A 26,860-nucleotide genomic window follows, 5' to 3' on the forward strand; every position below is an offset into this window, starting at 1 on the left:
CCGTATTTGACCAGTTTTTTTTAAACAACGGGAAAATTTGAAGGCTGTCGGTCATTTGACATGTTATAATTAACACCCTTGACTGGTGAACATGGGCAGACAAAGAGTTWATCGGAAAGGCAACTAAAATCAATGAATAAAAAAAACCTTTCTGAATATCATCTCATGAACACTGAACTAAATGCATCTTTCTAACCGGGAGCTGACAGCGTGTTGAACAGTTATGGACCGGACGCTTTGGAGTGTCTGGTTCAGAAGCACATTTCAAGCCTTTGGTTGAAATAGCGTGTTTAATTCCAGTCTCCATTATAGAACAGAGAAAATTAAAGAGAATGCAAAATTGTCCATTTACAGTATAAACAGAGGAGCTGGCAGTTATATTGGGGAAATAAATAAAAGTGCAGAAGTTAATTAGACCGTAACATGTGCAGTCTGCTGCACAACCAATGCGGATGCGGCTTCGCTGCTGCGAAGAATTAAACTTAACCCTTGTGTCTAGAAATGGGGTCCAACCGACCACACACACTTGTATAATTTGCCACAGTCCTCTACGTATGACTCAGTCCTCGCACGCACAAGGGTTAACCCACCATCCGGTTTTAACAAATGGAGCTGGAAGACATTACCCTTCTGCACCCAGAAGGAGAGCGGTGCTCAGGAGAAGCGCAGCAGACGTAACATCTGCCGTTGCAGGGAAGCAAAACACGCAAAAAAATGAAAATAAATAAATAAAAAATAAATAAATAAAAAATCATCATTAAAGCGCACACCCGGACCGCACACAGGGTAAAAAGCTCGTAGAGTTCAACTGATCGGTTTGGATCAGACAGATCCAACTGACTGATGGACCAGCGCAGATTTCTCTGCAGATGCGACCAGGAAGAATTTGAGAGGCTGTGCGTTCAGACCCTAGCAGGTGAAGTGCTGGTATTAAGTGGAGTAGTTAAATTTCATTTATTATAAGTTAATAGGGCCACAGTCTGTGGTTTTTTTCACTACAGAGGAAAGGTTAGATGCATTTCTCTGCTTTACGTGTGATGGGACTGTCATGATTCTGTCTCRTCTGCCTGCTTTRTTTTCCTCCTCAGCKTTCACCTCTCCAATCAAGCTCATCTGGTCCACCTGCATACTACCTGTTCACCAGCAGTTATATTCAGCACTCAGACTGGCAGATTTTTGAATGGCTTTTGTGTGAAYAGATATCCAGCGTTACCTCCTTTGCCTGACCTTGATCAYGACYACGTCTTTTGTCTCTTGGATTTCCCTGCCTTGCCTAGCCCACGTCAGATACTCCATTGGCTTCTGTTTCTGGACMTGACCCTGTTTCTGTGTCTCTACCTCGACATGTGTGTGGGTCCTCCGTCTCTGCTGGTCTCCAAGGTGAGTCATTGTGGAAAACCTTGCAGCGCTCGCAGTTSAGACCTTCAGTATTATGCTTGCAAACACAGCGGCCATGGATCTAACCAATCAGAGTACAGGAAAATTATGAGAYAAAAATGCTACAACATACTGGAAAAACAAGATCAAATGAGGCTATTTCATTAAAAACTAGAATAAATATTTGATTTCTTTTGTTCCTCTTCTGGTTTCAGGTAACAAAACTATTTTTATTTTAATATTTGATTGTAAAAAGATCACTGGTTGATTTTAAAGTTTAACTTCACAAAATGCATTAAGTGATTTAATCTAATAGTATTTACAATAAAATGCTGTAAGATGTCAGATAAAGACACTGGACTGTGTCTTTGTGGCTAAATACATGTAAATATAAAATACATTTTACTAAATTAGTGTGTGAATTCATAGGACATTGTAGGTAAGCAGTGTGWACGCGTCCAAAAACAGKTGAGAYCTCGACCAACACAACCCAACTAATGGGCACCATGGACAACCACCSAGGGCGGCATCTGGAAAAACAAAGGGTGTTCCAACATGACAATGATTTCAAACATACCAGAGCTGGCTTGGAATCAATAAACACATTAAGATTTGGGTAAGCACTCACCTGCACATTGAAGAATGTAAAGACTATCCCTACAAGTCAGCTCTGTGTCCAGAAAGCAGTCAGTTTWAAACGAAACCTACCAATTATGCCATGAATAGTGGTATAATCATACCAGAATAATGTCCAAAGCTTGTTGTCAGAGTTCATCTGTAACTTTCTCAGGCACATCTAACCAAGTATTAATAGGAAGGTAGGTATATATATGTGAGCTTATCAGTATAATATTGAAAAGATAAATCCATAACTGTGTGTTCCTTTGCTTAGCAGTTTGTGTTATTTTCATTAATGCAGCTAGTCCTCCACCAGCTTGAACCTCTGCTTTTAAAACTGAAGTAACTTATGTTGATACTGTTACTATGCTGTGATGGTGTGGTATAGAGACAGATAACATGTGAAAAACTTGAGCTCCTCTGCCTTCTTCCAGGGCTCACTAGAAACAACCAATCAGAGCAAGGAGGAGGACCTTAGCGCCATCAGTCACCCCTCTGTGCAGCACTGCTCAACCCTCTTATCCAACTCCTCCCTTTACTCTCTGCTACACTACAGCTTCTTCCTGATAGCAGAGCCTGTCATAAATGCTTGCAGTTTTCCTGTAACACAAAGTCATTTTGCTGCCATGAACACATTTAGCAACAAGTACATGAAGTTGACTGACAGAGCCAAGACCCGCCTCATATGCTCTGATTGGTTGTTTTTGGTTGGGAGTGGTGCATTTCTTCAGATGGTAATAGAAGTTCAGGGGGGAGGAGGAGATCGATCTTTTCTCATAAATACTATCAGGATATGGTAACAGTTTTTACAAATATGTACGAAATATGTATATATATATATATTTCAAAAGTTACATACGGCAGCTTTAAGTCTACATTTGGGTGTTGGTCTCACTTCTACTCACACTATGCAATCTGTGCTAGTGTATTAGTCTGTTAACCCACCATGCCAGTCTCATGGGTGTTTATCCCCGGCACTGGTGCGCACTCTGAAGCGTGTCCGTAACAAAAGCAGCTTCCTCGGACCACCAGCTCATTAATGGCATAGTAATACTTCTGCAGGACGTCCGAGCGGCGGTCTAGCAGGTCGTCTCCCAACGTGTTGAGCTTTGTGAAGTTGATGCGCAGGTTGGTGATGCGCAAAAGTTCTGAAGAGAAAAAACCAGATCAAAAAGCCTTAAGAGCTTTTTTTAATTAAAAGAAGAAAATTACAGTGGAGACACTTAATAATCAAAACAAAGATCATCTGGAAGGATGCCAATACTTTTCATGGTGATGTATGTTGATATGTAATAAAGAGTATTTTTCATGTCACTCATTGGACTTTACTCAGGTAATATAATTCAATAGTAGGTATGATACCTTTCTTTAACTCACCTTTCCCGTGTCTCCATATTAATATGCCTTAGGAGCCAACTTGTTAATGAGTTTGACGTTAACAGCAGACTACTTGTCTAAGTTTACCTTAATGTGTTTTTGTTTTGTTGTTTGTTTAAGAAAATGTAGTTGCAACATATAGATGATGTTGAGTCTCATTCTATATAATGCGGAATGGCTGGTTAGATTATTTATCAGCTTTCATCCTGCTTTCATCAACCTTCGTGATGATGGATGTTTTCTCTTGTTGAAACAAGTCTGTGGAATACAGGAAGCATGCTAACAGCAGGTGTTAATGAGGAATCTTCTTATCAGGAGGCAAAAACTATTTCGCTGGCTGATCTTTGTTCTCCCCTAGCATGCAGCCTTAGTTTGCAAATGGCTTGTTCAAACAGGTTTTGTTCATGAAAATAAAAATTGACAGGTTTTGCTAATGAATAAAAACTGACAAAAATGTCAAGGTGACATTATACACTGATGATGTTGTTATTGTTACATACACATAAAGTCTTCACTGACCTTGAATGTCCAAGCTGTAGGGATCTTCTACTGGAATTGCTGGATCCAGCACTTTAAAAATGACCTTTATTACAGAATAAAATAGTTTAGGGAAAAAAAGTTGGAGAAAAGTATATTACAATCAGAGCTAATATCTACCTAAACAACAATATTAGGCATTAAAAAATAAAAATCAAAAAGGTTTGATTTGTGAAAATGAGACCCATAATCTCAGCTGCATTTATTTGAGTAACTTTTAGGGAAAAATGTACAGATTTTAATTTCTTTGCAAATGTAAATTAGTGGATAAAATTGATATGTGGTCCGAGGTGCTTATCAGTGTGCCCCGGTGTAGAGAAACTGAAGTGACGGGTGTTAAAGTGTTTTGCTGTCTCTATGGTGTCAAGAGTGTTGGTTCAACTGTGTTGTATTAGCTTGTTAGTTAGCTCCCCACATACTATTGTGATCTGTTTGTCCTATAAAAGGCCTTAAGTCACAATTTTCTTTATTTGAGTTTGTGTGATATTGGTAAAATAAATAAACTCTTAGGGTCCCAAATTTTCCAGTGTACCTCTCCATCTTTAGAGGGCTCAATATCAGAGTAGCGTTCTTCACAGATGACATCGTTGATATGGTGCAAGCCGTTGGCGGGGATGCCGGGAAAAGTTCTGGTACAGTTCTTGGCAAAATAGCGGTAGGGGAGCCATGTGCGGCCAAAATCAGCTGACCGCTCTATGATCAAAGCTGCAGGACGAAAAGTCTGGAGAGGTTCAACAAACAGAAATTATTACAGCACAAGCCAAAGTCATCAGTGACTTTTGTATGAAGCAACAAATACAAATAGGAATTCAAAGTCATTTGTGTCAGGAGAGCAACTTGTCTAAAGCTTTTGCTTTATTGTAGATCTGCCAACAGACAGTGAGGTGTACATAACAAACAGGCCTGAGTAAGTCTTCAGCAGATACAGGACTCAGTACTCTGTAAGTACTGAGTGTACAAAGGCAACTTTAGTTTGGTTTTAGACTCGGGGTCTCAAACTGCATTCTTCAAGGGACGGTGTCCTGTAAGCATCATTTTATTTAATTTCTTTACACTTAGCTTTGGAAAGATAAAGGTACACTTCAAACCACATCAAATTACAAGAAACGTGCCTTAAACTTCATGATGAGATGTGTGAAGTGGAATTCAGCCTCAAGGTTCAGTCTGATGCTGACGTCCTCCTTACCTGCGACGAACACACCAAGATGTGTCATGAACAAATGATAAATCCTTTAGTCTCAGCTGTTGATTCTGACACAGGTACCATGAGAAAACAGAGGCAACAAGCAAACTGATCATGTTTGTGTTTATCGTTGAAGAGTAAATGCACACCGTTGACAGATTTCCAAAAGTTCTCATTCCCATTGAGGTCTGTGAGGTAGATCACGTTTTCAATGCGGTGGCTGTTTCTGTGGTGGTAGGGATCATACGGCCGACGGGAGTCACACTCGAAACACTTTTCTGGATCCTGATGAGGCAAACAGAATATTCAGCATCAGAAGAAACCAGGGAATGGTTGGATTTGTGTCAAATGTTATGCACTTCTCATAACAACCCCAGCCATGACAGCATATTTTCTTGACATTTGCATCTAGACTTGAGGATACAGTATTGCTCTTGTGGAGTAAAAAGGGGATTCATTTGAGAAGAGGCCTTAAAGAGGGGCACAGATGGAGCAAACTGGGGCTAAACAAGAAATGAGGGGAAGTTGGCACAGAGAACCAGTGGATTCCAGGGCAGCGTCTCTTAATTAGGCTGTTGTCAAGGGTGATTAAGCTGGCAACAACAACGTGGCTGTGAAATGGACTCAGCTGAGCCGGGAAAGGAAGGAAGGATGTGCGTGCATGTCAACCTTTACATGCCTGTGCACATATGAAAGAATAACACCCATCTTATTAATACAATGTTTCTTAGAACCTATCAAAGTCATACAATTTCAAACATCTTACCTGTAAGATCCAACACTTACATACTACTTTGACTTTGATGCCTGTGAAGTGAAAACATATCAGTCTGATCCTAATTAATCTGGTCTTTCAGGCCCTCTGTATCGCTGATGTTGCCCTAAAGACCCTTCCCTCCTCTTCTCAGCTCTCATTTGTCTCCCATTAGTCAAGCCTGGTCAGCTGAACTAAAGGGTTTCGCTTCAACAATCCGCCGGTTAAAGTCTGCAGCTGATTTGACAACACTTTTCTTTGTCGTAACTACAACGGTAGTTTCAAACACAAAAAGAAAGTACATCCCACCTCCCTCATTTGGTTTCCATTGTGCCTCAACTCAGGCTGTGAAACTGAGACTTTGCTGCTGTTTTCTCCTCAGTGATTCTCTCTTTTCTTTAGTTTTTCATTCACGCCCCCCTTCCTCACATTTCCCGTTGAGAAAAAGCAAATAATATGCAGCGGTTACAGAGTAAAGGAGAGATAAAATAGTAGACAACAACCAGCTTACATACCTGCGCTCTATAGAAAACTAGAAAAAAAAAGAACCTGAAATCTGATCCTGCAGAGCAGAAAAACTCTACCCAAGAAGCACTCATCAAACATCAGTGACAGATGATAGCATGGACATTTGAAAGCTGGATGACAAATGTTTTCTGTGGGGCTCTGAAGTGTCTTCAGACATACCAGGCTGTCACAATATCCTGACCCATACTGTAGTAAGTAAGGGTGTAGAAAGCACAAAGCATAAATTATGTTCACCTGGAAGTTGACGGCGGTTAATATTCCTGCCCTGAGGCAGTGGAAGTGCATGCACAAACATGCAGGTGTGCGGAAATGCACAGATGTGAGCTGGATGAATGTAAACATGATGGTGAAAACGCCAGGAGGAGTGCAGTGTGTGCAGGATGTTTTAGCAGAGTGTCCCGCTGTGGAAAGAAGCTTAACCCAAACATATGCTTCTCTTACTTTTCATAAAATATGCTTGTAATTGTTAGATATAATGTATTGTTAGATACAATGTATCTAACAATTACAACCTACTGCTGATGGAGGTTCTGTGGTGCCAAAGGGGCAAAGCACAACCCACATGTGGAGGTCTTGGTCCTCAATGCAGATGTCACAGGTTTGATTCCCAGCCTGGTGACCTTTGCCCCATGTCTTCCTCCTCTCTCATTGCCCACTTTCCTGTCTACCCATTCTCAAATAAAGGCCAGTTGAGCCAATAAAACCTTTTTTTTTTAAAAAGTACTGATGATGAATAGAGCTACCTATTAATGTTTGCATAAGTATATGAATGTTTCCTTTAACACTGTACCAAAACTGGCTCCAGCCCAGGGACCCACACCCTTGCAAATCCAGCCCTTGTTACAACACCTATTTCTTATTGTTGGAGGAGCGGAAGATGAAGTAGCTCCAGTATTTGAATGAATCTCTTCTGTCTCAACTTGCTAATCAACTAAAGTGGCTGGTGTGAGCGTACCCTTAGACAATATTTATAAGAGTATTTCACCATGTTTATTTTTCTCCTCTGTGCAGATCCCATCTGCAGCTGCAGGTAGTTTTAATCTCCTTATATACTGGTCATAATCTTTAATATCCTACTAAATCAGCTCACTTAGTTAAATAATTCTCTTTGTCAGAAGTTATATTTCATGTAGCATACCCTGACTCTTTGAATACATATTCAAGCATACAGTTTTAATATTTCAGCAAATGCATGAGATCTTCAATAATATGATGTGTAGGCTACAGCAATGACACGACCCTGCTTAGTGAGACCAGCAGCTACACATTCAGCCTCTCCAAGGGATTAAACTGATAGTCACTGGTGAAGTGCAACCAACAAAAATTATATACTGAAATCTTGCTTTAATTTTGGACTAATCAGGCCAGCAAACAAAGATGTGATAAACTGAAAGAGAAAATGTGACAAAAACAGAGTGTGTGTTTAAAGAGGGTGGAGCTGATAGTGAGTTAACACCTGGAGGGGCCTCACTCATCAAAACTACAAACAAACAGACAGATGAACAATTATAGATGAAGTAGTGGTGAGTGACTGATGGAGGAGCATGAAAACGGAAAACATAACTGCAGTTTTCTTTTCCTCCTGACAGGATGGTTCCATATACAGTGGCTTGCAAAAGTATTCATTCCCCTTGAACTTTTCCATATTTTGCTACCACAAACATAAAAATAAAATGCAGAACTCTGTGTGGCAGAGAACTAACACTGTCCATCAGTCTGACCACACAATCCTCACTGTCAATACGGCAGTGGCTGCATCATGCTCTGTGGTGTGTCTCTTCAGCAAAGACGAGGAAGATGGTCAGAGTTATGGGAAGATGGACGGAGCCAAATTCAGGATGATGTTAGAAAGAAAACCTGTTGGAGTCTGCAAAAGACTTGAGACTTCTCACGCTGCACTTTTCAGTTTTTTATATGTAAAAATGTTTTGAATCATGTATAATTTTCTTTCCTCTTCACAATTGTACATCACTTTGTGTTGGTGTTTAAAACTAAATTTGTGGCTGTAATATGACTATGGAAAAGTTCAAGGGGTATTATTACTTCTGCAAGCCACAGTATATACTGTATGGAGGACTGATGACCTGATAATCAGGTCAAGTTCAGGATTAAAGAAATGAATTTAAACCAGCAGTTCATTCTGACACAGCATGCACAATAATTATGAGCTAAACTACCTGAAATGATCAAAACTGATCTGGAATAATCAAGTGCAATTATGCGCTTTTACTCCCTTTTTTTGCCTGGAGCTTTCCTTCAGGCTATGCATTTTGTTCCAATCTTCCCAGTGAGTGTGCACTCATTTCCTCACCTGCAGGTAGCTGACAATACAGAACTGCTCCGGTCCGTCCAGACCGCATGTGGAGGTGGCAGTCAGGTTGACAGCTCGTCCAATCAGAAGGTTTCCAGTTGCAGGGTAACAGCTTCCCTCAGTGCAGCCGTGAGGGCTCGACGGGAGCTCCTGTCCAAATGCATTCAGAGCTGCATACACACACACACACACAATAAAACACAACAGCTTGTAATCATTCTACCATTACAAGATTCCTCCATTTACTAATATATAATTGAACACCACAAGAAAATCCAACCTCTTTGCGTTCAATACCGGCTAACTTGTTTCTAAAATGGTTTTTAAATCATGATTTCTACACAAGTTCAACACATTTCAGATCAGTTATATGATAGGCAAATAAACATTAATGAGAAATCACCTGGTTTGATTGGGCTTAAATTGTGTCGGTGTCTTTTTAAGTTGAGTTTTCACATAATACAAAATGCCACCAACCACACCATTTGGTACTGATTGATTAATTTATTGATTTATATACATTTTCTTTGATGGAAGAAACTTTCAAACTTGCCTGTACTGAACAATAATGTATTGTATTTAGGTAGAGTTACTACAGCCAAAGCACTGCACAGTAGAAATCACATCACAAGGAAAATCAACAATATAAATAAAGGTATAGAAGTTGTCACTGCGTAAAAAAGTTATTTTCAGTATTGGCAAGAAGTTTAAAATGAAGCATTATGAAAATATAAAAGTTAAGCTCAGAATCTACTCTTTAGAGCAGTGGTCCCCAACCTTTTTATTACCGCGGACCGGTCAAGACTTAGAAATTTTGCTGCGGCCCGGAGGGGTGGCGGGGGGATGTTTTAACTTTCAGATAAGGCATGTTGGTGTTCCCGCTAAAGCCTGAATATACCCATGTTGGGTTGTCTTGGCCCTTTTCTCGCAGCCTGTGGGGTTTTCCCTGACTGGGAACGAGAATACAACCTGTTGAATGTGACAGGTAGCCAATCAGAAAGCGCGGTGAGGTAAGAACGCAGGGGAATCCTAAACAGCTGACATGTCGCGCAACCGAGAGTCCGGTGGATATCGGAGATGATATGTGGAAATGTTTATTATTATATGTAAAGGTCATTATTATATGTTTATTATGTTTATTCAGTTAAAAATGTTAACTATGAAAAAATAGTCACCTCCAAATCATAGTGCAGCAAATAGAGCGACTGCTCCCCGTTGTCTTTAATCCACCGTTACGTCTTGTATCTCTTAAAATGAGTCCACAAACGTTCACTATTGCTTCTACATCGTCATCTGTGATTAGTTATTCTAAATTCCCGTATGCTATGTTGGGGGTTTTACTGGATTATCCTCTGGAATCGGGATGTTTCTTGTGTTGTGTGTTGGTCCTGCCCTTGGACACACGAACCAATCGAACCTGTTGTTCTTTTATCAGCTCTGTGGTCAAGAGTTTTGGAGAATCTGCCGATAATTCTTAAATCTTGCCGTCTAAACCAGACTTAAGACTAACAAGCTCTACTCATCTCCTCTCGACCATTGCACAAACGCTCTGACTCTGGTCGCTATGGTAACGTTTACATATCCCTTCAAAATAAGATACAGATGCGACACAAAAATGAACATTTTACTTTCGTGAAAATTTCAACTAACGGGAGCCCTGAGCTTGTTTCTCTGCAACGAGGTCCCATCTGGGAGTGATGAGAGACGATGACACCCGAGGTGTGTTGCTTGAGCACAGCGTTGGCAAAGCAGTTAGAAGCTTCATTGCCTCATTAGCAACCGGTCGCCACATGTTACGCAGAGCGGCTTGTAATGTGGGACTCATCTACCGTTCCGGGATAAATCCATTCTCCTGTCTCTTCTCTGGGCCTTTTCCCCTTTGCAAAGAAACTTTCCAAAGACATCTGATCTGTTTCTTACTCATTTTGCTGCTTGTGGGCTCAATGTTGGTGCGCAAGTAACCGAGAGAATCTGGTTAAAGGATTTTCAAAATAAAAGATCCTCCAGACTCAAATAATACATAAAACGGAAATATTTAATTATTTGTTGCGCGGCCCAGTACCAATTGGTCCATGGACCGGTACCAATCCGTGGACCGGGGGTTGGGGACCACTGCTTTAGAGAATTCACACAAAATTGCTGTTATTGTAAAGCTAACCACTAGGGGTGTGCGATTATGAGCATTGAATATTATCAATATGTAGCTCAATATGTAGCACCGAGCTCAAATACATGAAAAGATTTCATGTTATACAACAAGCCAAATACACATCAATATCACTCGTTATTAACATATAAACTACATGTTAACAGCACCCTAATGTAGAATAAACATGCTGCTTATGCCTTTTTGTTGGGTCATAAACATTTGCTGATTGTGTCTTAAAGGCACAAAAAGGCATTTTATGTGTTGTTATGTCACAAATGTGTAGTTTACGCGTTAATTACAAGTGACATATTTGATGGGTAAACATCATTTACTTTCCATATTGTTTGTGTTGTATGTGCGTCGACATAATGCGAAATATTAATGTTTATATGGCACTGGAGGCTTTCCATGCTTTTTAGCATCTTCACTTTGATAAATTAGAAAGTTTTTAAAAAAATCAACAAAATTGTGTTCACGTGACTGACAATGACTTTATGAGTTTGAAGTCGTCTAACGATAACAGTAATTGTCTTATTTTGACCCTGCTTTTACTAGTCACTAGATCTAAAATTAATCTTTGTTTTATCATAATAGTGAAGATAGGAAAAGTATCTACTGAAGTTAAGATACTGACTGTTCACAAGTGCACAAGACAACCCCACTTTGAATAGTTTTTGTTCCAAATAGTTTGAGTAATATCTCTAAAAATTTCTCTATTTGTTGATTTCATTTTGTTCAGAGAACATAACTTTAGTTTTACAGATGTAGTGAGCACAGCTGTTTTCTGTCACAAAAAAACATTATTTTCCTTAATTAAATCACTAAAGTCCATCTAATGTCTTACTATTTCAAGTTTTATGATCAACTGAACATCCAACATACTAAGATATGAAGCTTTAGAGAAACTTCATATCTTCTTTCAGAGAAGGCATGAAGCAAAGAATTACAGACAATGGAATATCTTCAAAGAACTTCATCTGTTGATTTGGCAGACAATAGAAAGACAGGCATGCTGAGGCATGATGGGAAAGTCATGGGTGGTTTCAAATGGAATCAAAAATATCTTCTGTGAAAAAATAAAATACTGCATCTCTGCTCTTTATGAGTATGGTAGCGAGAGTTGCTTTCAAATGTGTGATTTATTTGTAATAAAGATAACACAGATAGCATAAAAAATACTATAATTCCATTCTCTTTTCAGATGGATAGAGTGAATAGTAGAGATGTGCCGATCAGGTTTTTTCCTGCCGATACCAATCACCCATGAGGGCCGATCACCGATACTGATCACATAATTATTATTATTTATTTTTTTATCATAAGCACTACCGGTTACATTATGTGGAAAAAGGAACCATAAATTCACCTTAATTTAGACAAAAACTTTTTCCAAGAAAAAAACAAAACAGGCATTGTGCAAATTGTACTGCTATCTGTAATACTATCTTTAACAGACTGAAAACAGATGAAGGCTCTGAAGAGGCTAAATAATGCAACAAGTCAAAATAAAACCTCTCAACATTGCCAAAGAAATTCAAGTATAAAACTTAACATTCAAAGGCAAATACAGGTTCCATTACAATAAAGACCCACCTTAAGCCACCTGAGTTACTGAATGAAAACTTTCTGATAGCATGGCGGCTAGCTGATTACTGCTAGTTTTGATTGGCTGTTTCTGATTGAGCAGAGTAATTATGCAGAACAGGGAGGAGGCAGAGATCATCAATTATTTTTTCAGAGATTATCTGTCTCATGTTAGGACAGCGAAAGTTTTAATACATACTGTATGTAAAATTTATTTTTTTAGGTTAGATGCTGCAGCTTTAAACAGAGGTTCGGTGTGAGAGTCACTACCAGGTGGAGCAGAAGCGGCGCTCCGTCTGTGAAATATTACTACCTGTAGCGCGTAGCAGCGGTTCAACAGCGAGAGCAGAACCAGCATCTTACATCGCAGCTCGAAGACTTAAATAATTTTGCGGGTTATTTGTTTAGCTTTCTGACCGTCATGCTAATCCGGATGAGTGTTTGTAGCTGTGCGCTGCTTTACCTGCTATCTGATCCTCCATGTCTTTTTTTACTGCAGTGAGCCTCGATGTAGCCAAACTCCGTCAAGTATGGCATTGTTTTTATGCCATATTAGATTTGTCATGTTGATGCATTTTGACGTGCTTCAATTTTCCGTCGCAACACGCAAACTTCCCCATTCACTCAGTGCGTTATAGTTCCACATCGCTTAGGATTTGTTGCTGCGCGTTTGCGCAGTGTGAAGGAAAGAGGAGACCAGCTGCACAGGTAGGCTGCGAAATGAGATGCAGGTGATCGGTTTGTGTGATCGGCAACAAGGGACCGTGATCGGTGATCACCGATCATACACTTTTTCACGGAAATCGGCCGATTATGATCGGTGGCCGATCGATCGGCACACCTCTAGTGAATAGGAAATGCAAAATACATTTTTTCTTTACTTGAACAGCTACTGTACAAATTCTAATAAAGATTTAGTTCTTTTCTCATTCTCCCCTTGTTCTGCTACATCCTAGTAGCCAAAACACTGGCTTGTGGAACTTGTGTAAACAAATGTGTGATGTTTGCACGCTCAATAAGATAGACTGGTTTGGAGTCGATGTCGCTTTATTTCTCACACCATACGAAATCCTTCTCATACAGCAATACGTGGTTTTTACTATCCGTCTATAGATGTTATCCGCTCCCTATTACCTACGTGCGCGCTTGCGTCAGTCTTTCTGGTGCGTTCACTGACAGTCTGTAACACAAATGTATAAACATCGCTGTATACATTACAAAATGTTATTGACATTTTGGGTTCCATTATAAAAGCTACACACTGTTCTTTTGAAATGACTGATTAAATGCACTTTTTCCCAATAACTGCCCTCCATACCCTACCCAACCATTTTTCACAGCCTACAGAAGGTATTAAGCGTGAGAGCGTGAAGGCAGTGCCGATTCTGCTGAGCCCTCAGTAGCCAATAAATATCTTTTTTTTATATTATTTTGCTGATGGCTTTTAATTATTAGTGGCTTTGACAGAAAAGCGGTCAAAGTTAGAAGAGGTACACATGCAGTAAAAGTGGTAACACCTTATGCAAGTCTCTTAAAGAGGCAGTATTACAAATTGTCCAGCCACATTGTGCCATTTCATAACCCAATCATGTAATTATGTTGCGTTCAATTATAAAAATGCTGAATGTATCAAATATGACTTAAAAGAAATTTGACTTCCTGATTTAATGCCTTGAAATTGGACTTGTCTCTTTGAAAACTCCTGCTATTTTTGACACTCCTCTGTTGACCCTTTAACAATGTTTTTACTAGCGTTTCATTGAGAAGCAGCTCATATAATGAGCTCAGAAGAGGTGCACTTGCAAACTCCACGCAGAAAGAGCCCGGGCTGGGATCAGACTGGGATAGGACTTTCTTCCTACAAGGCAACAATGCATGCACTGCAGCCTCTGTTTTTTTATGTTATTGTAAAATATGAAGAACTAAATTTACTCATTAAGGTCACACATTGCTAGCAGCAAATCCTTGGAAACTTTTCAAATGCTACTGGATAAATAAACTTAGCTGAATTAAAACAACGTTTTTTCAAAAGTGTTATGAATGAATTACAGTTGCAAAGCATTTGGAACATGCAAAAATACAGCCTAGTCAATATTGTAAATTTACATGGGAAGCTTTTCTTTTAGTAACTATATAAGCCATGAAAAAAGAAAATCTGATTGGAGAGGTTTGAAAATTAGGAGCATTAGATATATCAGCATGTCCCTCTGGAGAGAGAATCTTCTTTTATGAAGAATCTAAGCAGGACTTTGTAAAGCTGTGAACGTCAAGTGACAAGTATTACAGCGCACATTAACACACTGAAGCAGAGAAATTCATGAAAAAGACTCATATTGTTCACGCAACTCAAACACAACAAAAAGAATGATATTCTGAAATATGTTTTTTTTAATCCTGCGAAATGTTATAGATACTGTAAAGGTATATGGGATGCCATTTAAGTTACACAGTGAAAAATAAACAGTAATATTTTGGAAAAAATGGGGATAATTTGTCAAAGTATTATTTTCACCATGTTATTCATTCATTAATAGATGTCACAGTTTCAAACTAAATATTTGGTTAGTAGGTTAAATATTTTGTTTCAAAGTAAATATTCACAGTTAACAAGCTAAATATTTAGCTACAAACTAAATATTTATCTACAAGCTAAATACTTAGTTCAGCTATTGACCCTTTGCACATGACGCAGTTCACTCTGCCATAACAGGCGTCAAAACAACCTATGCACTCCTTTAAAACCTGTTAAAAAACAGATAGCTAGTAGCCTAATATCACTTCTATTTGTTTGATTTCATTTTAAAAATGGTCATAGTATGCACAAACAAAGGATGCAGCTGTCAATCAAAGACTGGCAGCCCTTGGTGTGGATTTGCAGCGGACACTTTTTACAAGTTAAGATTAATGTTCATATACTTTATAAGTAAGTATGATTTTTCATTGCACTATGAAAAAGGTACATATCTAACAATTAGTAACCATGGAGAAAATACCCCACCATCATGTAGCCATATAACATGTATGTGAAAAACTGGTTAGCATCTCGTCTTTTATACGTTTTTAAGTCTCCTCTGGTAGAAGGAGAAACGCTGTCTGTGAACCCCAACCAGGTGTGCTATGTTAGACAAATTAGCTTGACTCAAGTAGACGCCATGGCTAAATTGACAAAAACAACTTGGAAAAACAATTTCAGTCGCTTTGTTAAATACTCCCGCCCCTCATTTCCGATGTCAGTCATGGCTCCTCTAATGATTAGTTGCAAAGAGTTCACATATTTTGTTAGAAGCTAACCATATAGCTAGCAAGCCAAATATTTAGGTCTGAGCTAAACGTAGCTGAGACTTAATAATTCACATCCAATAAGCGGAGGTGGACTTCTAAAATAAAAGCTGAATCTTCCAAATCTCTTTATACTCCTCCAAAGTTATTGTCTGTACAATGTTCTAATCTCTTTCACAACACTGAATAAAGAATTTCTTCCAGCCATTCAGAACAAACACACACGCATGCACCCGAACACACACACGCACAATTGTAAATGCCTTGGCTGGTGTTCAAGTACAAGGTTCAATGTGAAGGATTTTCTGAATTCCTGTGAAACCTTAGCAGTGGCCGACTGACTGGAATGACTAACGTTTTTGAGTCGCCTTTCAGGAAGCAGGATAGATTCCACAACATTGGGCAACAGTGTACCCCAACTTCATGAGCTATCTATTTCAAATGTAACAATGACAAAAGAAGACAAAAGGCTGAGAAATGTACTGACTGCAGCCAAGACACACCCAGGCCAAGCAGAAAATACAATTCAGTGCAGCTATGAGACTTCAACAGAAAACACAGATACAAGAAAATCATAACAAGGTCACTTTAAATTTTATCAGTGTTGAGGCTGGAAGAATCGGGTCTTGGTCCCTCCCTTCTATTCAAACAACCCTGACAAAGATTACAGAGCTTGATTGAGAGCTACAACAGCGTGTCACCTGACCTCACTCTATAGGTATTACTTTACACAACAGGTTCATTCTCTGGTCACACTACCCAAGTAAAGCTCCACAAAAATTCCACACAAAAAATATTCCAATCCCTGAAGATAAAAAAGAAGATTTCGTTTTTAGGATTTATTTTGTCCCTTTTTCACACAACAAAGACAATAAACAAAAGACAAGCACAGAGATTATGATGTTCATGAATAAATAATGAAAAGTATGCTCAAACCAAGCACCAGAGAGTACAAGAGAAGCAGTGACCAATGCTAAAAGTACCCGGAAGGCAAGAATTTCTTTTTATCTTGGCAATTAATTTAATTTCTGATTTAGTTCTTCTGTTTGTTTTGCATCACTTCAATTTTTCACCACCACACAGGTTGTTGCTGGTGGGAAATATTCTCACTGATTGAGACAGTGATAGGGGTATCCTTCATATGTGTTGTGATCTGTCTGTGCTACTCTGTCTAGACATGTACCCCTCAGCTTTTCTCATAAATTAGCCTCAGTTTTAATCGCCGACTGAGTTTATGTTTAGGCACAGACCACACACTTGCTGAAAGTATGCCTATATTAGAAGCTTCGTGTCTGGTTTTGTCTAATGGATTTCTTCAAATCTGCTAGACGGAGACATATTTGAATAGTGTTTGAGGAGTTAATTACGAGGCTAAACCACTGTGAAACTCCCGTAAAGCTATTTTTATTCTTTGAAGTGAATTTCTAGCCTCTGAGCCATCAGAAATGGCTTCAAGTTCAGTATCGTTAGTTTATTCTAACAATAGAGATTGTGGTTCTCTGCTTGGTTAGCACGTTTCTTCTGTTGTGATCACATTGCTGTCAGATTACAAAGGAAGAGAAAAATGGTAAATGGATAAATACACAGCCTGACCGGAAAAAAGTGCCAAATGAATTTAACTGAGCAACTATGTAGGAGCTTTTTATTGAATATATACTGCATAGACAATTGTCTTCCAGCTGGTGCAATGAGGAGCACAACCATGTGGAAGAACACAACCTGGCTAGAATCATTTCCACATGCAATGTGAAGGGTACTCAAGAGGTTGGGACTAAACTGTTGTAGTCATAAGAAAACCACTGGATACTGAAGGTAATTGGACAAACAGGCTGCAATTAGCAAGGAAACATAAAGGCTGGACTTTAGAGCGATGGAAGAAGGTCTGATGAGTCCAGATTGACCCTCTTCTAGAGTGATGGTCACATTATGATAAGAAGAGAGGCAGGTGAAGTGGTGCAGCCATCGTGCTTAGTGTCTACTACCACTAGGAATGAGCAACCCGCTGTGATCTGGGGTCGCTGCAGCTCATCAGGTTCAAGTTCAGCAAAATTATGACGTCAGCTGATTATCTGAACATACTGAATGACCAGGTTAGTCCATCAATGGATTTTTCTTCCCTGATGAGACTTGGACATTCAAAATGACAGTGCCGAGCTTTATCGAGCTTAAGTTGTGGATCAGTCACCATAAAATCCAGAGAACTATTGAGAATCTTTGGGTTGTTCTTTAGATGACTTTGTGCAGTTTAAAGAGTTTTGTTTTCCTATAATTTCTTTTCTGAATGGTCTAAAATACTGTACATAAAGACTTTTTCTACCTAACTTTTTAGGTCTTTTTGGAGGTCAAAAAGAACTCCAAGTAGCTGTTTAATTGTAGTTTGTCTCCAGCAGTGTGCTTGAGACCATCTGGTCTGTCAGAGTAGCACGTGCGACTGGAGCATATCCACCCAGGAAAAGTCATACATAAACACCCACTAAGGCATAAGCCTCATGTATACAGCAAGAATGCAAGAACGGTGGAAAAAGTCACTGATCAGAGGCTCAATTCCAGGTGTCAGAGGGCTGGACACAACTTCTGGTTCTTTAGCTATGTTATACTCACAGAGCAAAGATTGTTCCAGGTATCTGCACCAATGTTCTTTGAACTAAAGTCCAACTTTACTGGACTTTACCAGTATAAGTGTCATTAAAGTTCACTGCTTCTATCCCGTCACAAATGCAGCCTTCTTCTATCTAGTTAAAGATTAATGTAAAAGCTGGAAGAAAAGACAAGAGTGTGCAGGTGAGTTTGATCAGGTGAGCTAAGATCTTCAGGTTTGATCAATCCATGCAATGTTCAATTTATCAGGTAAAACGCAGACTAAAATCAGCATTAGTGGTGCAAAATATATCAGCATCAACATCTGTATTGACCGAAGGGGAAAGGGAGGGAATTGACCATGTGGTATTTGTTTGGTCATCTACCAGTGGTAGTGACGCAGTGCAGGTTGTTTGGCTGCTTTTCACAGTGTCAAAAGGATGGATTAATATATATAACATATGTAAATATTGGTTGTCGTTCATAGCAGCAACATTAATATCAAACATCAGTACTGACCCAAATTTTCATATCGATGAATCCCTAATCAGCATATCTTATCTTTACACTGGACATAACATCTGAACAGAAAATCCCAGCACAGTGGCACCAGTGTCACAATACGCAGTCACAAAAAGTTAAGATTTAAGAGCAAACCTAAAATAGTGACAAACATTTATGAATGTAACTCACCCAGCACCAGAAGGCTCCAATAAATCATTTTGATGGGCATCTTAATGGCCAAGTGGATGGACATCTGACTGTCTCTTTATCTGAAAAACAGAGAAGTAAAGCAATAAAGTAAATAATAATAAAATAAGTAAATAATTTAAAAAAAGGGATAAATCAAGTGAAAGTATTTTTTATGGTTTTGTTTTTTTTTATTCAGCGTTGCTGAAACCAAGGTTTATGATATGAGATAACTTGAATGTATAATAAAATGTAAAAAGTGAAGAGACGATCCATATATTATCTATGGCGCTCATCCTTTTAGGGGCATGGAGGGCTAACGCCGCTTTCCAGCAGACATTGGGTGAATTGTCATCAGTACTGTCCATCCATCCATCCATTTTCTGCCACTTATCCGGGATCGGGTCGCGGGGGCAGCAGCTTCAGAAGGGAGGCCCAGACTTCCCTCTCCCCAGCCACTTCTTCCAGCTCCTCCGGGGGAATCCCAAGGCGTTCCCAGGCCAGCCGAGAGACGTAATCCCTCCAGCGTGTCCTGGTCTTCTCCGAGGCCTCCTCCCGGTGGGACGTGCCCGAAACACCTCACCTCTCCTTACCAGATGCCCGAGCCACCTCAACTGGCTCCTCTCGACGTATCATCGGTACTGATTGGACAGAAAGCTAGTCCATCACACGGTAAACCCGAGACGCACAAGAAAAACAACCATTCACTCACTCACTCCTAAGGACTATTTAGAGAGACCAATTAACTGTAGGAAGAAGGCAGAGTGCTCATAAAAAATCCACCTCTCAGACTGAGGGACAAACACCTATCACCAAATATGAAAAATATAACACCTTGAAATTGGGCTTCTGTCTCTTTAAAAACTCCCGCTCTTTCTGAAACTCTGCTTTCATCACAACATGGCTCCTGTATTAGACCTTTAACAACAAATTACCAGTGTCACACTGAGATGTAGTTTGTATGATGAGATGAGCAGATGTGCAGTTCAAGCTGCTAATTGCTGCTGGCTAGTCTGAAGGAGCTGAGTGGGGGAGGGGAGCTCTGTGAGGCAGAAGGTTTGAAATTGTAGCTCCGAGCTGCATCCCCAAAAAGAGGAGGAGATGCATCTTTGGTCCCTCAAGCCGTTTTGCACAGCTGAATAGTTGCCATGGAGACTAAAATATTTCTCAAATATGAATGAAAGGAACAATGCAACATTCCATGTATGATTTTGATGAGGGAATAACATTGTAGCATGATGTAAAGCTCAACAAAGTCTATTTAACATATTACTGCACCTTTAAACTAATTTGAAATGAACTAAATTGAAGAGAGACATAAAACTATATTTTACACATGACCAATGAAGAGACATCAATTCTAATCTCGAGCAACAGCAAATTACAATGTATTCTATATTAGCCTTATGTCTAAAATACAGTAATTACTTTATTGGGTGTTTTATGAACTTTCCTGATTGTGAAACAAAGACCACTCTTTAATTAGCGTGACCCTGTTGTAAACTCTGCCTCCCCTCCTGCTAAACACACTGTGAGTGAACTGTATCAGGATCAAAGAATGACAGAACCTGTCTGTGATAATAGGCACCAGGGGCTCCAGAGCCATAATCCCATTATGATATCTCCATGTTTCTATAATTCCTTTAATTAAACAGCAGAGATTATTCAAGATATACCATTTGATATAACTGCACAAGCCAGCAACTAAGAAACTGAAGTAAAAAAAAACAAAAAAAAACTGTTGCTCTGTGAAAGCACTATTGTTAAATTTTAACAGCTACATTGTTAAAAATTCACAGATTAGCTCCATGTGACGTAAAGGAGTGGCGACAGCACCGGGTCAGGTTTTAACCCTGAACCCGCAGCATCAAGCTGCAGAAAAGACAGGAATATGGAAGGTTTAGCAGATCTCCAGATAAACATCAGCAACGAGTGAGACCATACTCACATGGCGCCGGGTCACCCCACTCTGCCCTGCGTGGTCAGGAGCTCTCCCTGTGTGTCTCTGCAGCCCGCCGTCTCTTCAGACTACGGTCTAATAGTGCACGTGTGCAGGTCCTGGAACCCGGCATGCGTGCATTTACGCATGCATGAACATGTGCCCCAGAATGTGTAAAACAAACTTCAGAGCATAACTGGTGGCAGCAATGTAAAAACAGAGGGAATGCCACTGACCAATGGGAGCACAGGGTACCGGACGGGACCCCCTTCATTCGTCTCCTCCAAAACTAAATCCCCCCACCCACACCCCCACCCCCAGCTCGTCACTGGGGCACAGGCGGTGAATGGGCGGCTATTCTTATTCTAATTTCTCTGTCAGTCTCTGGGCCACTGCCTGAAAGAGGGGAACGGTCTCCAGGCCTTTGGAATGCACCACCCTTTTCTTCTGGACACTCAGGGAGAGCAAGGCAGAGGAGGCCTGAGAAAAACAAAGATGAAGTTAAAGGAAAAGAGGAACAGAGAATAAAAGGAGGAGGGGAAACTAAAAGCAAAACTAGAATTAGAGAAGATAAAAAGAAGAGTTACACTTCTGAGGGCAAGGAAGGTGAGCCTCAGCCACAGTCTCAAGTCTTTTGAAGCTTCCAACGGGTTTTACATTTGGCTCCATCCTTTGTCCTATTTACAACTCTGACCAGGTTCCAACAAGAAAAGTATTTCCTCGGCATGATGCTGCCAACATCATGAGTCATTGCAGGAATGGTATGTTCAGGTTGATATACAGTTTTACTTTAATTAGTGTTTGCATAAGTTTAGGTAGCATTTTGTTTGTTCGGTGCCAAAAATCATCCGTAAAATTGTTCATACCTAATGCAGGTTTAGATTTCAAATATGTTTTTATTCAACTGTTTCTGGTAGGAAATATAAAAAAATAAATAAATGCAGTTGAAACCAGATATTAATGTACCAAAAAGACACATGCACATTTTTTTCACTGACTGAAGTTATATTAGGTCAAATCTCTGTAGTTATAGGTCAGTTAGAAGTACCTAAATTATTTCAATTTGCTAAATGTCAGAAAACCTGCAAAGAGAGATATTTTTTAGAGATTTCTTGTAACTTTTCTTGAATTTAAATATTTACATACGTTTGGTGAGCATTAACGATAACTGTCTTTTAAACGCCTTGGGTAAAACCTTCTTGGTTCTCTTCCACAAACCTCTGATACGTTAAGCAACACATTGCAGTTAACTGGAAGGAAACCTGCACAGCTGATGGAGCTGTGCATCAGCAAACACCGGATGCACACGTGTGTTTGCTGGATAGTCTGAAGGAGACGTGGGGAAGGGCTGCTCTGTGAGGCAGAAGCTCTGAGTCTGCAGCTCTAAGGAGGAGCTTCACCTTGAAGGCAGAGCTAGGTCCACCCAGGTGTTTGTCACAGCTGAACAGTTGCCATGGGAGATTAAAGGATTTCTCAAGCATGCATAAAATAATCAAGGCATGCATAAAATAATCAAGGCAACACTCCTGGTATGTTTTTTATAACATGATGTAAGGCTCAAAAAAGTTGATTTTACATAATACTGCCCCTTTAGCAGATTGCTAACAGGTAGTTTTATCTATACATTCTGCCACAACCAGCCCTTTGAAGACATTTGTGATCTAGATTTGGCCTGAGATAAAAGTGAGTTTGACACCCCTGTCAGAGAGGCTGAAATGCCTCCTTGCCATCACCTTAATCTTTAGCCCCATCCAAAGTTAACTGAGGGTAACATTCCAGAAAATATAAACAGTTGGAACTTAAAGTATGTGAGTTTAAGGAACAGCTGACTGAATTCACGAATCAAATTATTTTTGCTTAATTATTCTTTGTCGCCGATATGTGGCTAAACCTCTTTCAACTGCTATTAAAGCTGGATTCACTTTCCTCAAAACAAAGTTAACCAGAACACCCAGTCTGAAAGCAAGGTCAGCTCTTCAGAAACGTCAGTAAGCCAGTTAGATAGTTACTGCCTCAAGCTACATAAAACAAACAGAATAAAGACTAAACACTCAAAAAAATACATCACTTATTGTTCTCAACAGTTAGACTGTTTTTTAGCATAAGCATTAAACAATTACAAAAAGTTGCTGCAGATCACCTGAGCTGTCTGGTAAACACCAAATCTGTTGAGGGCAACTGTGTGACCTTGGTTAGATGAACTGATTGGACTGGTAGAGTGGTGCATGTTGGTGGACGTGTGCTTAGTGTATTGCAATATGTGTTGCTGCGATGCATCATGTTGTGGGTTATACAAGTGTGCGATTAAGCAGAGAACTGGGGAAAAAAACGACAGGCGAGAACAAAGCAGCACATTCTGCTCTGTAACGATGTGACCTTTGGCATCGATTAAAGTGGGACATGGAGGCTCAATGTGTCACTGAGCAAACACAGAGGAGGAGAGAGAAGCTGTCTACACAAGCTCTGCACATTAGCAGTGGAATTATCTCACTGTAGTGAAGTTTAATGTTTCAAAAATATATCAGCTGACCTCAAAGGTAGTCTCAGGCCTTATTCAAAGACACTGCAGTAACAAATCTTAGGAGTTTTTAGTTGAGGGTTAAGCTTTATTTCAGGAATCCCCATCCATCTATTCATGGTCTACACAGGTTTATACCTGCAGGATCGCGGAGGGGCCGCTGCCTAACTACAGCAGTCAATGAGTGAGAAGTGAACCCTGAGTAGGGCAGGAGAAGCGGCTCTGTCGTCTATCGATGTTATTTGCGGATGTCAATTGTGCGTCAGATTTACATGCGAATACAAAGATAGTTCTGGACTTTTGTATGTAAAAAAAACAACAGAAAAAAACCAAAAAACAAGCAAAAAAGTGCACAAATGTAACGCCTTAATATCTATAAGTACCTAATCAAAAGTAACTCATTAAAGTCCCAGCCCTACATTTAAAGGGGCAGTATCATGTAAAATTGACTTTTTTGATCTGAGTTATAATGTTATTTCTTTATCAAAATCATACAGTACCTGCAGTGTTGCCTTGGTTCTTTTATGCGTGTTTAAGAAATCCTTTAATCTCCATGGCAACCATTCAGCTGTGGAAAACTCCTTGGTGGACTGAATTCAGCCTTCCTCAAACCTGCAGTTTCCAAGCTTCAGAGCTTCTGCCTTTCAGAGCAGCCACTCCCCTCTGCAACTCACCCCTTCAGCTCTTTCAGACTAGCCAGCAGCAACTAGCAGAACAGCACATCTGCTGAGCTTATTGTACAAGCTACTTTTCAATTAAATTCTCGAAGAAGGTTTAATAGAAAAGCCATGTGATGACTTCCTGAATGCAGAGTGCCAAAAAGAGCAGAAGCTTCTAAAAGAGACAGAGACCCAATTTCAAGCCATTAATTACTTACTTTAATTTATTTTAAGTCATATTTGATATAAACAGAATTTTTATAACAAATCAAGGTAACATAGCTCCTTGATTGTGCAATAAAATGATACTATGTACCTGGAAAATGCACAACGCTGCCCCTTTAACACATTGGTCAAAAAATGCATCACAAAGAGGAAAAAGACATGAACAAGTCACACCTAAATACAAGTGGCAGATATATGAAAAAAGTGCGGCAAGTCATTCTTCTTAACAGTTTGTTTTAAATTATGTCACAACCATGTACAAAATATGTTGCCTTGAAAAGCAGCTCACCTTCTTCTGCACAGAATTAATGACCTTACTGACTGAACTCCAGTTATTATTCCGAACACCCGTTACATAAATAAGTCATTTATTCAAAATCAGCAGCGTACATGTCATAACTTTTTACAATGCCTACAAGTGTAATATTTGCAAAGTAAGAATATAACTTCTCGTAAAAAAAAAGTGGTATTTCACTGTTAAACCTTTAATCACCTTTAATCAACCTTTTAATCGACAGAATAATATATAAAAGTATGGAAGATTACGCTTAATATGCTAAGACATAAAAAATTACAAGAGCACCAGGTTTCATTCTGGGAACTTGAGCAAGCACTCAATCACACCAAGATAGAGCAAGAACCAGTTGAAGGTTCAATGCCATAGTGGTGGCATCTGCAGACGCATCTGCAGCGGGCTCAGACAAAGCCAGCTAATCTCAAGACTCTAGTCCAAACAAACCACAGGCACCACATCCATGAACAGCATAACCCGATAAGGCTGGCTCTGTGTGCGTCTCTCTCTCTCTCTCAGCTTGTCTGCAGAATTAGCAGATGAATGTCCTGAAAATACTGTGCAACTTCAGAAACTGTCATGGTACGGTAAAACAAGGCTGGGCAGGAAGTGGGATCAGATCCTGCAGATGAGATCATACTGGAAGTTTGCTCCTTTTTTACAGGGAGATGACTCACTTCCCTGGAAAACTTTAGATTTTAAGTAAGGGTCTATATTCTCCAGTTAACACACAGACATTGATATTTCCAGTTGTTAAATGAATTATTTTGATAACGGTAAATTCTGCTTAAAAAGGCCAACTCTTATCATTTTGTCTTGGTTATTTAAAAGGCCAGCACATAGTACCAGTCTGTAGCACAATCAAGTAACTATGTTAACTTCAGTTGTGACAAAAATTGTATAAATATCAAATATAACTTCAAAGAATTTTGACTTCTTGATTTAACAACGTGAAATTTTTTACCCATCTCCACAACATCACAACTAAGGAAAACCAAGAAATTCCTCTTTCAAGCTACCATTAATGCATTTATCCAGACTACTAAGTAACATATTGTTTTTGTCTTCTGTTGGACATCTTGGGAAACCTGCAAAGGAATAATTCACAAAGGATCAAACTGCCTAAACCAGTGATGTCCAAACTGTTAAAAAAATTGCAAATTTGAAATACTCAGAGGTACTCATCTTTTTTTTCCACTTCCAAATAAGAAAGCAATATAATTTTAGTGTGGATTCTTTTTCTTTTAAATTAAAAGTGCAATATTTTTTATAAAACAGACCAGAAAATAACAAAGGATTGTAGGTCTGAAAAACTGTTCCACACATTTGTTTTCATAAAGAGGTACAGTCTCCTAACTTTCTGGGTCACATTTTTTTCTGTGGGTCTACAAGTTGCTGTCAATATATTACCAGTAATAAAAACAACAACTTTCTCAGAACGTCCTTGCTATAGTCAGCCACATTTAATGAATAGGTATGCCTACTTGTAGACTCGGTTCGATTGGGGACCAAAATTGCAACGTTTGTTCCATTTTCAGCTGGTGCAGTTCACATTCACACTGCAGTCAAACCAACCAAACCCTTTCAAAATCCTGCTCATCCCCTCTCCCGTGGTGGTCCTGCACCAAGAACCTCAGGAAATGACATGAAAACCTCTGAAGAAGACACTGAGCACAACTTCCTTATTCACTACATGTAAACAAGAATTGAGCGGTGTAAGATTTTAGCGATTGTAGGATTTCATTTTGTCTTTGGCAAAAGACTATTCTGTCCTCACACCGGCGTGCTGGACTGCGTTAGACAGATAGCGAACAAAAAAAAACATTAGTCCCAATGTCAAACAGATACACATGACAATCTTGCATGTCTCAAGTACACACATTGCTATGTAACACGTATTGTTACGCATAGTGATACGAAGGAAGGACAAGTTTAACATAGTCAAATATTACACAAAAACATAAATAGTAGACAAACTTAACTATTTTCTGTCAAACAATATTTGAATACAATTACACACTACTTACGGACAAAGATACTTGAGGCTTAAAGAAATGTTTAAACACTGTCTCTGCCACGTTGCAGGCCAAAAACGCTGGACAGACTGAATTTTAACAAAAACAAAACTTAACTTAACTTACATCCTGCCACAAGTGGGTAGTAAAACAACAGAAAATTTATACAAACTTCTTTAAGAAATCTTTTAAGTAAGTCTGAGCCTCCCTTCTGAAGCTGCTGCCCCCGCGACCCGACCCCGGATAAG

At 39.4% G+C, this 26,860-nt stretch overlaps 1 protein-coding gene across 1 annotated transcript in view; it reads right to left on the reverse strand.

Annotated features, from left to right (window-relative positions):
- The window catches only part of lamb2l (laminin, beta 2-like), a 45,551-nt gene extending 24,375 nt beyond the window's left edge, over window positions 1-21,176 (reverse strand). Inside the window, exons 1-9 of the mRNA XM_017305634.1 lie at window positions 20,913-21,176; window positions 18,968-19,047; window positions 8,686-8,855; window positions 5,242-5,377; window positions 5,022-5,095; window positions 4,442-4,630; window positions 3,892-3,955; window positions 2,941-3,143; window positions 1,339-1,459 (exon numbers count right to left, since the gene is read on the reverse strand). Of these exons, the coding sequence (XP_017161123.1) occupies window positions 1,339-1,459; window positions 2,941-3,143; window positions 3,892-3,955; window positions 4,442-4,630; window positions 5,022-5,095; window positions 5,242-5,377; window positions 8,686-8,855; window positions 18,968-19,031 (1,021 nt within the window). The 5' untranslated portion in view covers window positions 19,032-19,047; window positions 20,913-21,176. The remainder of the gene's footprint in view (window positions 1-1,338; window positions 1,460-2,940; window positions 3,144-3,891; window positions 3,956-4,441; window positions 4,631-5,021; window positions 5,096-5,241; window positions 5,378-8,685; window positions 8,856-18,967; window positions 19,048-20,912) is intronic.
- Window positions 21,177-26,860: the final 5,684 nt, after the last annotated feature.

Source organism: Poecilia reticulata, linkage group LG7 (genome assembly GCF_000633615.1).
Source record: "Poecilia reticulata strain Guanapo linkage group LG7, Guppy_female_1.0+MT, whole genome shotgun sequence".
Lineage (NCBI taxonomy): Eukaryota > Metazoa > Chordata > Actinopteri > Cyprinodontiformes > Poeciliidae > Poecilia > Poecilia reticulata.